This window comes from Carcharhinus amblyrhynchos, chromosome 6 (assembly GCF_965287045.1).
Source record: "Carcharhinus amblyrhynchos chromosome 6, sCarAmb.v2.hapA, whole genome shotgun sequence".
NCBI classification, from domain to species: Eukaryota; Metazoa; Chordata; class Chondrichthyes; order Carcharhiniformes; family Carcharhinidae; genus Carcharhinus; species Carcharhinus amblyrhynchos.
This window is the reverse complement of record NC_137329.1, coordinates 109,742,437-109,758,043: the sequence shown is the minus strand read 5'-3', so window position 1 is coordinate 109,758,043 and position 15,607 is coordinate 109,742,437. Positions and strand designations below refer to the sequence as shown.

At 41.2% G+C, this 15,607-nt stretch overlaps 1 protein-coding gene across 4 annotated transcripts in view; it reads right to left on the bottom strand.

Moving 5' to 3' along the window:
• Positions 1–15,607, bottom strand: part of lrriq1 (leucine-rich repeats and IQ motif containing 1) — a 154,467-nt gene that overhangs the window by 58,589 nt on the left and 80,271 nt on the right. For all 4 annotated transcript variants that reach the window (XM_080191179.1, XM_080191181.1, XM_080191180.1 and 1 more), the window contains 2 exons: positions 4,155–4,334; positions 55–546 (listed from right to left, as the gene is read on the bottom strand). In XM_080191179.1, coding sequence (XP_080047305.1) covers positions 55–546; positions 4,155–4,334 — 672 coding nt within the window. The remainder of the gene's footprint in view (positions 1–54; positions 547–4,154; positions 4,335–15,607) is intronic.

Sequence of the window (15,607 nt, the reverse complement as noted above, 5' to 3'; positions counted from 1 at the left end):
TATCATCTAAAATATAATACACTAATGATAAGGACATGAATATAGTGTCATTACTTTTTTAAGTTGTCTTCTGAAATATGTTGTTGTTGCTTCCCCCTCAAACTCTCTTTATTCTGTGGTTCTGACATTATTCTGTTGTACTCTGACTGTATTGGGCCTTTCCTTGTTCTGGAATCCTGCAGAGAAATTGCAGTCCTCTCCTGGTTTGCAATTAGTCTGGGGTCATTGCGCACCGAATCCTGACAAGCAATGGGTAAATAATCATTTTGCTTTCTGTTTTCAGAAGTATAGGTAACAGCAGTCTGAACAGGGTCAGAAACGACATTTCTGTCAGTGTTCTGGCTATTTTCCTTTGTATGATTAATGGTCAGCTTGTTACATTGCTCTCCAACATTGAGTTCTTCCTCGGGAAGACTATTAGGATGTTTTTTCTCTTCAGTAAGGCATAACTCTCCATACTCATGGGCATATCTACATTCTTCAGCCAGCTGCATCAGTTCCTCACAGTGCTGACAGCGTGTTTCTGTAATGTCCAAAGAGTCCAATCTGTTATTAAAAAGGACAAATATGCAAAGAAAATTAGTGCTGCATTTTACAGAATGATGCTAATGACAACCATGGCCTAAAAATAGCACAGTCCACACAAGGGCTGCACATTATCAGGAATTCAGGCACAGAGATTACCTGTAAAAGAGGGGCTTGGAAATTGAGATCTATAAATTGGTTCTACTGACCTATGTTCCAGATTTTAAATATGGCAATTGCCGTGTGTCTGGAGTTCAAAACTGTAACATCTATCCCAGAGTTTCCACCATTTTGTGTTTCTGAAGGCACCATTTTCCTTACTGTGCACAACTGTGACTTTAGTACACCTAGTGTTTTTCAACTTTAACATCTATCAGAAATGTCTTGGATGGAATTTTCACAAAAAAACCTAAGTGTCGAATGAGTGAGGAAATGGTAGGTTTTCTCAGCGTTTCTTTCAGTGAGTTTACAGCACTTGTGCATAAGGAGGCATCATGCGATTCTCGCCAGTTGTGGGTGGGAGGTGGGTGGTTTGAAAAGCAACTGATAAACGAGGGAAGTTTATGAAGTATTCATATACCTTCCTTGGGAATTAAACTTCAAATTGAAATCTCCATGTCAGACATCCCAGATGTGCCACATTGCTGTGGGGTGGACTGCAGGAAAAAAAGTCTTTTGCTTAGATTCAGCTGTGTGTTTTCTCATTGACAAAGGCAGAGAAAGAGAGAAATCTGTCAGCAGTGGGGCTTAGAAAAGCTGAGACCAGTAGCAAAAGACTATCAGAAGCAAAGGATGTTTTCTGATTTTGGAGTCACTGAGCAAAAAGCGGTGCAGCTGTGCTTGTGCTGGTTATCTACAGTTATAAAGAGAACTGAAGGATCACCTGACCGAATGGAGGTGGAAGGATCCCAAGAAATCTCACACATTGAATAATAGCAGGAAAACTGAGGGGGAACAAAGTGGATTCCTGGGAGTTGTGGCACACCTTGCTTTTGGCTCAGAAGAAGAGACAGAACTCTCAAGATGCTGGTAAGTACAGGGGAATTCTGGGATGGAATTAAAAACAGAACAGAAAGTGGCTGTTGAGATTTGAAAATTTGCAGGTTTCTAGGATAAAGGTTTACAAAATATAGGCCAGAGTGTTCCAGCTGTTCATGCTATGGGATCTTCTGGTCCCGCCAGCGCACCCCTGCCACTTGTTTCCCAGAAGCATTGAGAGTGGTCGATGGGAAATCTCATTGACAATGGTATGACCAGAAGATCCCGCCACTGGCCAATGGTGCGCCACATCCTGCCAAGAGAAAGATACCACTGGGAGGCCAGAGAATCCCGCCCATCATGTTAAGTTAATACTACACACTTAGTTTAATTCTTTTACAGTGCAAGTTTTAGTATAAATGTGAAACCTTGTGCCACAGTCCTTTCAGTTAATTATGGAGTTTGAATTTCTTTTCAAAAGTTAACAGTCTCCCTTGAGATCATAACAGAATTTAATCTCTCTTGTCTTCCAACCAATTACAGATCTTCCCTTTTGTACATTTGCTTTCTCATTTCATTTATAATGAAAGAGCATTGACACGAAATGTTAACTTTTTTTTCTCCCCACTAATGTTGTTTGATCTATTGAGTAAGAAATTGGAAAATGGTTGAGTCTGAAGGTGTCAACGGCATGGATAGGAGTTTCAGCAACAGATGGTTTGAGACAGAGGTAAAAGTAAATGCTGTATATAAAGATGGAAAAGCAAGGTTTTATGATGGAGATAACCTAGATTTGAAATTCAGGTCACCAGCAAATAGATGTGATCCAGGAATAAAGCTGTTATTTTTGTTGTGACATACACATATGACAGCTAATGATGGTGAAAGAAAACTAATTTAATATGATCAGAAGATTCTTATATAATGCAATCAGAGAAATATCACATTGATTTGCTTAAAGAGTCAGACATTTTCACAATATATTGTTGGCTCGGAAAACAGGCAATAAGAATTGAAGGAGGAAAATATATATTGTCATATATCCATCAAGTAGACTTTATACATTGTGGAGTGCATCTTTTCACAGCTGTCATCCACATCAGTCCTTTTCTAAGCAGAATGTAGTTTGTTTATGGTTTTGATTCTATCAGTAAATTTATCCCTGGAATCCCCATGTTGCCATAGAAGAATATTAATTCATTTAAATAACTCCAAGTGCTCAGGCAATTGTACTTTATGCACTGTGGCAGAAACAAATTCCGCTTTCACTGACCTTGTCTTGTAACATCACCACTGAGCGGGGAGATTGAATGGCAGATTATCATTCTTGCTCTTTCCATGTTCTTGTGGTCTAGTGGGTGATTAGAGGTTGGAATATTTGGACAATATTGCTAGTTCACTGCTACCATCTAGCTGCAAATTCCTGTTACTACTCGTGATTACATTTAATCTCAAACTGTTGCCTGAAAGAAGAATTGCACTTGCAATGTTTGAGCTACCTGCAATCTCAGGCAAATTAGTACAAATGTTGGCAAAAGTGTCATGCCAGCAATTAAACCGTGAAGCCAGATAATTTAGGAAATTATACAGGATAAACACTTTGAGGCTGAAAGTACTATTTAAGTATTTATGGAATGGAAAGAGCTCTGAATTGGTTAGTAATAAACTTACATTGAGAAAGGTGAAACAGTCACTGGGTGCACTGTGAAACAGAAATGTTTATGAAGCAAAAATTACTCCTTGTATTTGATGCATAAATGTTTCTGTTTTCAATCATCAGATCTAGCTGGACCGAATCAACCTCTATCAAACCCCACGCATCTCTACCCAGGTCGGATTACCCTGCCGAGTAAGAAGAATCTCTGCCTTCTTTTCTCCACTTTGACCTATTTTCTTAAACACCTTTTCTCTTTGTCCCAATCACCCTCACCTTCAACATGTGATGACCTCATTGACTTAATTATCACCGACATTGGTATCATTCCATTTGGCTATCTCTTCTTTTTGACTATCGAGCTAGACCTCTTCAAAAGGCTTTCCTTCAGCCTTCACAATACAATAACCTCCAACCTCCCTTTCCTCGCTAAACTTCTTCAACATGTCTTTTCCTGCCAAATGCATGACCAGCTTTGCCACAATTCTGTGTTTATAGATTCCCTGTATAAACCTTTGTCTCTCCACCCTTTCTGCTATGTTAAAACCCTCCTCTTGGATCAAGCTTTGAGTCACTGCTTCCTGACATCCCTTCTTTGGCTCAGTATCCATTTTTGCTTATTCATTGATTTAGTGAATGGGACATTTTGTATATTAAAGATTATAGAAGAATGCAAGCCTTGATAAATATCTATTTTATTAATTTGCTTACATACTATGATATCATGTAGTTGAACGATAGTAGAAAACTGAATAAGTCAACATGACATTTTGACCAAATATTGAATTTTATTCCACCCACACACTCATCTCCGTGGATACCTCAAATCAAGTGTTGATATATTAAAATGGAAAATACTTACACTAAATTGTCCTATTTCCTGTTCTCTGCAATTCTTTAATCAAACCAATGTATGTGTCAAAAAACTATGTGCTTGAATGAAGCATGGCTTCATGTTACAGTCAAAAAGGGATGAAATGTGAAAAGAGAGACTTACTCTAGTTCAGTTTCATGTCTCCTGAGTAATAACTCAAAGTTTTGAAGCTGGGTCTGACACAGTGCCAAGAAACTCCCTGGTGAATGTCTGCTATGTCGTTCTGCATCAAGATCATCATTGAAACTAATCCTCTCACCATCCACTATCTTCAAGCTTGGCAACATTTTCAGGATTGAACATCTGAAAGAAAGAACACACAAAGTTAACATAAAAGATTACCACCTTACTTCAATGTACAATACTAATTGCAATTTGTCTGTTTACACTTCCCTTTTATTGAAGAATTTCAGAAAGAATGATCTGAATGAAAATGTCATTATAAGGAATGTTATAACAATTAATTTAAAACTTTTTATCTTATGCCAACAGCACGGGTTCAATTCCCGTATCAGTTGAGCTTATCCATGAAGGTAATGCCTTCTCAAACTTACCCCTCGCCTAAGGTCTGGTGATCTTCAGGTTAAATCACCATCAGCTCATGATCATCCAGGACTATGGTGACTTTACCTTTACTCTTTATAAGAAAAGGTTCAAAGTTCTAAAAAAGCCTAAGAAGGGATCTCAAATGAATACTGATGGTAAATTCTGTTCTGTTGAACCATAACATTTAATAGAAAATGGTCATCAATAAATGTACATTTTACATCTGTTCTCTCCCAATACTTCCTTTGGTAATATCCACTTTCCTCTGTCAACTCTGTGACTATTTAAACACATGCATGCTGATGTTATAATCTTGTTAAGACTGAAATTTTGAAAGATTATTTCTACATGTATATGCAGCTTTATTGGTCCAGATTCCATTATCAGCTGCAAAGCGACAAAAGCTACCCAAAAAGATCCAACAATGCTGTTAAGAACGTTGATATGAGATTTCAGGTGTCTCTTCACAAGCAATGCAGGAGGGAATATGAGTGGTCGGGGGGTGGTGATGGAGGCAGGACTGGGAGGGAGGAATGTGTGGAACATAAGAGGGGAAGAGAGAAATGGACTGGATATGTATGGGGAATATAAGAGTGATGGGGAGGATATGGAGGAGGACTCCTGAGGAGATGTGGAACACAAGAGGTGAGGAGAGATCATAGAATTCCCTATAGTGCTGAAGGAGGCCATTCAGCCCATTGGGTCTGCACTGGTCCACCTTCATTTCTTACCCAGGCCCTATCCCTGTAACTGCACATATTCTTACCCTGCTAAGCCCCTCTAGCCTATCCATCTTTAGATACCAAGGACAATTTAGCATGGTTAATCTACCTAATTGTTGGACTGTGGGAGGAAACCGGAACACCCGGAGGAAACCTAAGCAGGGGAAGAATGTCCAAATTCCATACAGACAGTCACCCAAGGCCAGAATTGAATCTGGGTCCTTGCGTTGTGAAGCAGCAGTACTAACCACTGTACCAGCATGCTGCTCATGGAGGCAGGACTGATGGAGGAGAAAATGAGAGCAAAATGGGGAGAGAAAGGCAGTACTAGCGGATTGTCAAAGAACAGAGTGCAGTAGTAAAAGATTGTCGAAGGGCAGAAGTTATAAGACTATCCAAGGAAGAGGAAGAGGCTGTCCTGAGGCTGAGGCCTCATTGGCAGGGGAATATTGAAGAGGCTATACTGGGGCAGTATAGGCCATGAAAGAGGGTTCTGCATGGCACACGTCTTGGTCCTGGTGTCGGGCAAGGAAAGGTCTTTCTGAGCAATGATGTCCTGCACAGTATGGTGTAGAGGCGCATGGTCTGTCACCTAAGAAAGCAGACCTGGAAGTTTAAGTCATAATATTCCGAGGCAGAAGGATTGTAATGTTCAGGGGAGGCATCTGGATCCTGTAAATCAATAGCTGAAAAGTCATGGGGGTACTGGATGCTCTCATGGAGGGAAGGCATTCCAGTAAGGATGCAATGGCCTCAAGAAGGGGAGGGGTCAAGTCGATAAAGAACATGAGGATACCAACGTTAAAGCGTTCAGGGGAAGAACAGGAATATCCACACTAGCAATGATGGGATCAAGGCTAATAGGGGGAGGTTGGATAGTGACAGAAGGAAGACAAATCAGGAGTTGGGGAATTTGAAGGTAGATGGAACAAACCTGGTGGGTTTGAGGCTGAAGGAAGAGTTGGAAGCAGGTCTCCCGGATGAAAGGCAGCAGCACCATTTTTGATCTTCCTCAGAAATGATGCAGTTCAAAAAATAAGCTAGAAAGATTTGATCGGAAAGGTGTCTCTGATTATGTGAGAGGAGTTCAGGACAACAACGTCTGGCCACTTGAAAGGGTACTCTATTATTATACTGCTTAAAACATGGGCCAGATGGTTGCTAGATTCGAGGGTCTAATTCACAATGAACGAGCTTGGCTTCTTGAATAATGGTGCTCATTCAGGGGATTGGTGCATATGGTCTTAACTAACATGTGATCTTTTCAGAAACATGTCAGAATGGATGTAGGGTCAAACAATCAAGGGCCATGTCTACTTTCCAAAGGATAACATAAATCCTACAAACCACCACTTTCGGAATGCACTGTCATAGCAATCAAGGTACATGCTTACAGTCATGACATAAGTGAAAGGACTGGATATCAATTGTTATTGTCAAGGCCACTGGAAAATGATCACCAGAAGCCCAACAATAGATCCATGGACTTGGGTCTTTGAACCCTAATTCAGATCCTTGCTGTGAATATGCAGTCACATCTGAGCGTAAAGCTCAGCCACCTGGATGGGATGGGCTTGGTATGCCATGTGCAGTTTGCTGCTTTGTATACGGAGGGACACCATTCAACGAAAACTACCATTGATTGTTGAATTGTGTATGTTCACAGATACAAGCAGGAGTGGCAAATGCAGGCTATGGTCAACACTGCATTCTTGATGATCTGATGACAGTATCACAGGCATCTTTATCTGTCTAGGGATGTAGTAGCGCATATTTTCTACATTCTCTATGAGAAACACCTGCTAGTGCTCCGACGTTTGTTACCGCAGTGAAAATTTTTGCCAGCAAATCCTTCCAGGGCTCCACTGGGGACCTTGGTGGAATCTCATAATCAATGACAGTTGTCTAAGGTAGGTAGGAGATATCCTTTTCAGTAAAGCATACTGTTCTGCAAGGATGAAGCAAACCAGACTTACAGAATTTGGGATTCATTGCGATTTCAGGATTTCCATAAATGCAGGGCACCAGTGACTACACACGTGGCCTCGAGTTATCTGCCAATAGCCTGTGAGATTCATTAATAGAAAAGGATTTCATTCTAACTGGCCAGCTAATTTGTGATCACTGCAAACAGATCCAGCTAGGCACCCAGGAAGCTCACATGATTCATACATTTTGAGTCTCTCCCAGGTGCCAGAGATATTTGAGGGAGATCAGTTATTGGAGGGTTAACTCCTCAGTGGTAAGGGATATGCCCAAACGATATGGACAATGATGCCCTGTCGTCAGCCATAGAGTGCATCCAAGGAGAGATGCAGTGCGGCACATTCAACCATCAGTCTTGAGTAGTGTACACTACTGACCTCTTAAAGGTATGTTCCCCATGACTGGAGTGGTTGGGGCGACTTTCTAATTCTCACCACAGAAAGTGTTTTGCATCATCAGTGTTTGCTGTGCCCTGCACAATCTAGTGTTGCAAATGGTGGGGGCTGGGGGGGTGAGGGAGTGGTGTTGGGTGTTGTTAGAGAGAGACCTGAAAGCTTAATGTCTCCTGGGACAAAGAGGGTTCGGAAGGGAATGTATGTGAAACAGGCCACAATTCAGATGAATCACATGAGGATGCCATTCCACCGGAATGATTTGGCAGATGTGTCTGTGATAAACTAATAGCTACTAGATTTCTACAAGATTAAGGTGGAGAAGCTTTAACAATCAAAGTGCACCAAGCCTCGATGCAGTAGACAGAACAAAACATTCATTGTCAAAGTCAACATATCATGAAAGGCCATTAATCTCACAATGATCATGGTGGAAGCATAAATCACATTCAACGCTACCAGTGTTGTAATCTTTGGAAGAATCAGTAGCCAAGAGAATATGTGAACGCTGGGGAATGTGATCAGCTTTCCACCACTAAATCGCCTTAAGCAAAAAAACAGTGCAACCCTTTCAACCATGGTGTCGACAAGTCACTGGGCATAGCATCCTTCATGCAGCTTAAATGCCTTTGCACACATGGATACACTCATGCTAGTATGACAGTCGCTTAGCAAGGCAGTTCCAACAGGAAAACTATATTTGTCAATGGTTAGTGCTTGACACTCTCAAGAGGAAGCTACATCCAGATGCCACCATCTCTCCAAGTGCTAGCTGCCATGCATGAATAATGCAGATGCCTCACCTTGCTACCGAGCCCCAAGATGTTATTGGACATCAGGATGCAGTGACCTGTTACTCAATAACATGCATCCAGAGTTGCAAGTTCACATTGTTTTCACAAAGAATGGCTCAGTGGGATCCTTGTTTGATTGTTGACACTCACTCTGCATTCACCGGTAGCCTACTAAGTTTGTGACCTACACTACCTTGGCAGTTGGGAGAGATGTGGCCTAGTCAGCACTGGCACATCAGTGAATGACAACTTCTTCCTTCACAGATCCTACTGAGCACTCGGATGTGCGGAAGTATCAATTTCATAGCATTACAGTCCTTGACACTGACCATCTCACAAAGGCCAATTCTTTCGATGAACCAGAGGTCAATGAGTGCACGGTCATGCATTGAATTCCATATAGATTGGCAAACTATGCCTTTACCAAAGGATTCCGCAATGTAATGCTCGACAGCTGTTCAGGACCAAAGTGCGATTTCACAGTTATGTCCGTGGCTTCATCACGGCAAGCACACACCTCTGATATCACACACTCATTTGATTTGATTTGATTTATTACTGTCACATGTATTAACATGCAGTGAAAAGTATTGTTTCTTGCACGCTATACAGACAAAACATACCATTCATAGAGAAGGAAACGAGAGAGTGCAGAGTGTAGTGTTACAATTATAATTGGGGTGTAGAGAAAGATTAACTTAATGCAAGGTAAGTCCATTTAAAAGTCTGACAACAGCAGGGAAGAAGCTGTTGTTGATTCGGTTGGTACATTCCCCTCGAGTAGACATTTCAAATGTCATTGCTGGGATCGATTTTCATCATTTAGAGTTATGCATGGGATGAATAGGAATTAAAAAAGAAATAAAGTTCAGCCTGAAACACAAAGACAAAAACATGCTGCAGGGAGGCATGAAAGGCCATGGTGCTTGATGATGAATGCTACTTTTCTCATAAATTCAGTCATAAAATAAATGCCATTGTAATTTACAATTGGGAGGAAAGACGATAACATTGGTTATGACAAATGCTTGGATCATCCACAAACTGCAGACTTCAGGATCATCACTAACCTTGATAACCAATTCTCATGAAACCATATTATGTATGCCTGAGGTGCAAGGGTCACATGTGCATTATCCTGCCATCATTTTCACATGTGAAGTGCCTTTATTCATGTTGTAGATGTGGAACTAAGGGAGGATCACTGATGAGACTGAATTTGATTTAATGGAATTGAGGGATCAAATGGGGATATTTCTGTTGGGGTTTGTACATGAACTAACATGGGATCTTGCATCACATTGATTAGTCATTCAATATCTGAGACCAGGAGAGGTAAAATGCAAAATATGTTGACAATTGTGCAGATTATTTACAATGAATGAGCAACCATGTCGCTACTGGGTATTCCAAACATTTTAAAATTTTCTAACCCTACCATGATGTCCAGGTGTTGCCCTGACATCTATAGCAGAAGTGGATCCAGCCTGCTGATTGCTATTGTTTGTTGTCTGAGGTGAAATTGGTAGGCATTCTCTGATGGCCCACACTTGGAGGGCCAGGATTGCTGAGGGTTTCCTACTCTTGAGTAAATACACTTTCCTCAGCCTGACCTACTGGAATTGATTAGTTCACAAGCAGAGGGGAATCGGAGTGGCAGAATATCCTGGCTGGATACCTGGCTGGCACTTCTCCTTCTTTTGGCTGCCTGAGGATCCCTACTTGATTCATTAGCGAATGAAGATCCTGGAGCAAAGTCAAAATGCTCTGTCTCTCTCTGGCCTTGCTGCTGCTGGATTGCACCCATGCGATGGTAGGTACTAACACAAATCCGCTTCTGGACCTGGGTCTCCAAGGTGGCTGCCACTATCTCTGTGCTCACATCCTGGAGACATGACATCAGACAGAACATGGATAATTTCCTTGCGTCCTCATCAGAAGTGGTAAGGGGATTGGGGCTGAGGTGCTTGCTGGAACTCTTCTACCACCTTTTCTTGCTTGTAGCTGAAATAGAGTATAGATAGTGATGACTCGGCAGATTCCAACATTCATAGGCACGGTCCCAATGCTGTCGATGTAACACTGGATAGACACTAGCTGGTTTGGGATGGCCGATCTGGCATTCCATACAGAAATGATCTCTGTCCACTTCAGCTAGCTCTGCAGCCTGCTCCTTGTAGAAGAGTTTCATCAGCTCACGGATCTTTCACAGTGAATATATTTAGGATCCTGCAGTTCGGAATGAGGTCATTTGGCCCATCGAGTCTGCACCGACCACAATCCCACCCAGGTCCTATCTGTGTGCTCGGACCTGCACACCATCACATGGATGTACTCCAGCAGTGGCAAGGCCAGAGAGAGGCAGAACATTTCAACCTCATCTTTTGCTAAGGAATCAGGTGGAAACCTCCTGAACTTAGATCTTTGTTTTCTCCTTTTGGTTGTCGAGATCTTGTCCTATATAAAGAGGATGGATTGACTATGAGCACAATGGATGACAGAGTATTTTAGAAGCACGCATGCCAGTTGTGTGTCCTAGGTTATGTGTGCTAAGCCCTTTCCAGTAAAGGATTAAGACATAATTTCTGCAGGACCTTACATGAGATGGTGAGCTTAAAGTTGCCAGCAGACATTCGATGCTGATGTTCCATTTGCTGGTCATGCGTGACATCCCAGTGGACTCTAACCCTTAGACTGTCTGATGCCTTTCAGAGGGTGTAAGGTTGGACAGAACAGAAATTTCACTTATCTTGGTGCAGCACATCAGATCATTCATTCTTTTTCTGCACTCCTGTGGTTCTTTACTGTTGGCCATAGGCACTGACCTCTCTGGAGACCTCCTCTCAGGCCGGCGTGATCTGGTGAGATGACCTTTGGCTCCCATTTCGAAGAAAGAGGACATTCTGCTTTCCAGGATGACCTGGAGGAGGATCCCCGGGAAGGGTTTCTGAACCATAGGGCAGAGGATTGTCCTTTTTGGCATGTGCTGAAGCAGAACTGTACTACGTGTTGAAGTATGACGCTAGGACCTTTGACATCAATGGTAGAGTGGACAAATACCTCCCTGCCCACCCTGCCGCGAGATTCAACATGTTCCTTGTTGATGCTTAACTAATGAGATGGAAAATGCAAAACCAGACAGAAAACTCCAACGCACCGTCCAGCAGAATCACACTGACTTTCCCACCCGCCACCATACTTACTCTTCAAAGTGGAAATTTTCACCCACAGTCTTTCCAGTTCTTGCTGTCATGATTGTTCTTAGTTTTGTTAGATCAACATCTAAGTTTCAGATTGTTCTTAAACCTTTTATTGGAAGTTTTCATTGTAAACAGCTCAGTGTAACAATGCAGATAGGGCCATTCTGCCACTAGGTGGAAATCTCGCACTTCAGTTACCATTGTTAATTGAGCAATCCAAAAATCAACCTCTAAACCTGTTGCTATAACGGTGTTAAATCCTTTCCTTTATATTTTTCAAATTCTGCGTAAGTTTTAAAAGATTATGCCAAGTTTAAAAAAAGTGACTGCAACTTTATTTATGATGGTGTTTTTGTTGGAATAGTTTTTTTTTAATTCTGCTGTCAATGGTCCTTCTTGCTCCAAGCCCAGTGCCTCTTTGAAGTTTAATGATGCTGTCAGTTTTACTCTAGATCACCGTAAATTATTTTTTTCAATTGCTTCTGCTTCCTCCAGCTCCGGTCAAGGTACCAATAAATTTTTCACTGGTTATGTCGGCCTCACTTCCTTTAGCCCCAGATCGGCTCTGTGTTAATTTTTTAATGGCAGCAGCAGCTTGTTGTCAGTTCCACTTGCTCCAGCCCTGTTTCTGGTCTCACGCTCTACAGCATCATCAATCCAGTTCTCCACTTCCTTCTCAGCTGCAATCTTCAATTCTGTTTGCTACAGCCTTGTCTGGTTTAAATTTCCACAGCACTGTGAACCCCATTCACGTTCTCCATTAATCGCTCGGCCTCTATACCAGCCCCTGCTCTTCCAGTCTAACTCCAGTGCTGGATTTTTCCACAGCCCGTTGGTTTCACTTTGTCCAGCCCCAGCATAAATCTTGTTTCTCTAACACTTGCCTATCTTTGGGTAACTTTTTTCAAACAGCTTTGTCAGTTTTCATTCCTCCTGCTCAGAGTAAATTTTCAAATGGCATTTTCCAGTTCACTTGCCTCCCACCCTAACCTACTTCAAAACAATTTCTTCAATAGTCTCAGTTGGTGGACAATTTTTAATTGGGCTTGGCTCCTAAAACTCCATGCACACGTATAATATATTTTTTTAATGGCTTCATTTGATGGCCTCCTTTAAAATCAACACTGCCTCCACGCTCAGTCAGGGTCTCATTTTTTTAAATTGTTGCAATTAGCTCAATGTTTGTAATTGGACTTGCTTTCTCCAGCCCTGGTAAATATTAAAATATTTGAGTTGGTAATGCTGTCATACCATCAATGCATTGAAATCAACGAGAAATGCTAAATCAGTAACAGCAACAGCTTGTATTTGCTCCAGAGGTGTAAACACTGCCACTCCACTGATTAAAGCCAACACAGTTAAAAGGCATTCCACTTCCTGCAACTAACTATGAGCAAGGCCATGGGAGATTCATTGGTGTTCACAATTATATTAAATCATCGGAGGAAGACACATCTTTATCTTAAGAGGGTGTAATTGGTGCATGAGGGTGAAATTTATTTCTGAATTTTTGAAATATACTGACAATAATATGGCAAAAAGAAATAGAAGGGCTGTATTTTGCAGTCAGTGATGAAGCAGCAGCAAAAAGCTGTCCACAAAAGTCTAGGAGTGGAATTTTCCCAACCTGCCTGCCACGGGAATCATAGCGGGAGGGCGGGGGGGTCCGTTGATCTCAGGTGGGATTTTCCGGTCTTGGGGTGACCAGAAACAAACTGCTCACATCAGGAAAGGGAGAGTACACTTCATGAAGACTGCTAGAGTGGGATTTTCCTGCGCACTCATTCCAAGACCGGAAAATTCCGCCCTAGCATCTCCATGGAGTGACTCCTCCTTTCCCGATGTCAGTTTGTTTCTGACACCGTGTCAAAGGGGTCTCAATGTGTCCAAAAGCAGTGATATCATTAAGCAGAGTAAATAGCAAAAGATATTGATGCATTCTCATAGACAGCAAACCAGGAAATAAAAAACACTGAATCCCTTCACTTTTAATTTACATATAATAAGATACATTATTGGAACATACACACATGGGACTAGGATAGAACAAAGAACAAAGAAAATTACAGCACAGGAACAGACCCTTCGGCCCTCCAAGCCTGCACCGACCACGCTGCCTGACTTAATTAAAATCCCCTACCCTTCCGGGGACCATATCCCTCTATTCCCACCTTATTCACATACTTGTCAAGACCACCCCTTAAAAGTCATTACTGTATCCGCTTCCACTACGTCCCCTGGCAACAAGTTCCAGGCACCCACCACTCTCTGTGAAAAAAATCTGCCTCGTACACATTTCCTTTAAACTTTGCCCCTTGTACCTTAAACCTACGCCCCCTATAAATTGACTCTTCCACCATGGGAAGAACCTTCTGACTATCCACTCTGTCCATGCTTCTTATAATCTTGTAGACTTCTATCAGGTTTCCCCTGAACTTCCGTCGCTCCAGTGAGAACAAACCGAGTTTCTCCAACCTCTCCTCGTAGTTAGTGCCCTCCATACCAGGCAACATCCTGGTAAATCTTTCCTGAAGATTCTGTAAATCTTTTCTAAAGATAAAATATTAACTTTAAAATCTTTGAAATTTTATTTGCCATATTGGAGAAATTTCTCAGGAAACATAAAAATATTCTTTCAGTGGCCATGAAATTGTATTGTAGTAACTATGAAATTAATAGACTGTTCAAAACTCAGTTACACTTCATTCAGCAAGGCATAACTTTCGCAAGGATTCTGACAGTAAAAGAATGTAAATGCAGGATCAGATCAATGATTTCTAATTGATTGCATTCCGAGGGACTTCAATAGTGCAACCCACGGATAATGTGGAATCACTGACGGTAAATTTTGGATTTCTTTGTTCAACAGTGCTTGTGCAGACTTCAGAAATTAATATCAGTTTCAGGGGAAAACTCTGTTTCACTATTATTACTACAAATTTCAGACCAAAACACCTAAGTAACCAAACCAATTGTGGGTATTAGGTAATATAACACATTTTCTGCAATGAAGAAAATGTATTAAGTACTGCAATTTCTTCGTGACAAATTGTGCATGCACATTTCAAAACAACTATAAAATGTTATCCATAGAAGTATAAAACAAATGTTGAAGTATTTAAACAGCCATTAAACTAACAATAATTTTAATGATTTTGGGCTCTCTCCTTTCTAAATGGGAAACTAAAATAAATCTGGCACACATTAAAATATTTATTTACTTGTTCATTGTATCTCTATTCTCAACAGAGGTGCAATCAGTTTATAAATCTACATGCCAGGGCTACCTGGTTCTTATCACATAGGTATTCCAAACTTCCCTGCATGTGGTAAGTAAGTGGAGGGTTCCTGTTGTATGTAACAAGAAGCAATAAAATAGTCATGATTAATTTATCCAAGAACTATGTTCAGTCTGGTTGCCCTATGACAGCAATGATCTGTGGGTTCTACTGTTGATTGCATGTTTAAGCCAAATGCTTATAATGAGCTCTGATTATGAACTTTGAGTAACCTTATTCCTGAGACCCTGAATGATAGCAGTTCCCATATGTACGATGCTTTCATCTCCATGCCAGTTTTACTCCCCAAACTAAAAAGTACTAAGAAATGTTAAGTCCTGCACAAGTGAAAGTTTGCTTATAACATGTCCATTTCACATGCTTCACATTCAAAACATTTAAAGAACACACTAACTGTTCATCACAACTAGCTAACAGTTAGCAAGCACCCTTCCATGGTTGGCAAAACAATGTCACATTTCAGGTACTCTTGTACATTGTAATCAATTGAACATCAACCCACATGCAGCAACTATTCACTCAGTGGTATCCAGTTAGAACATCATGTCACCTAATCATCAGTTACACTTCCCTTATGTTGAATGGGAATGAGTGGCTATCTCTATTTAATGCCTCAATGGCTTTCTCTTTGTAGATG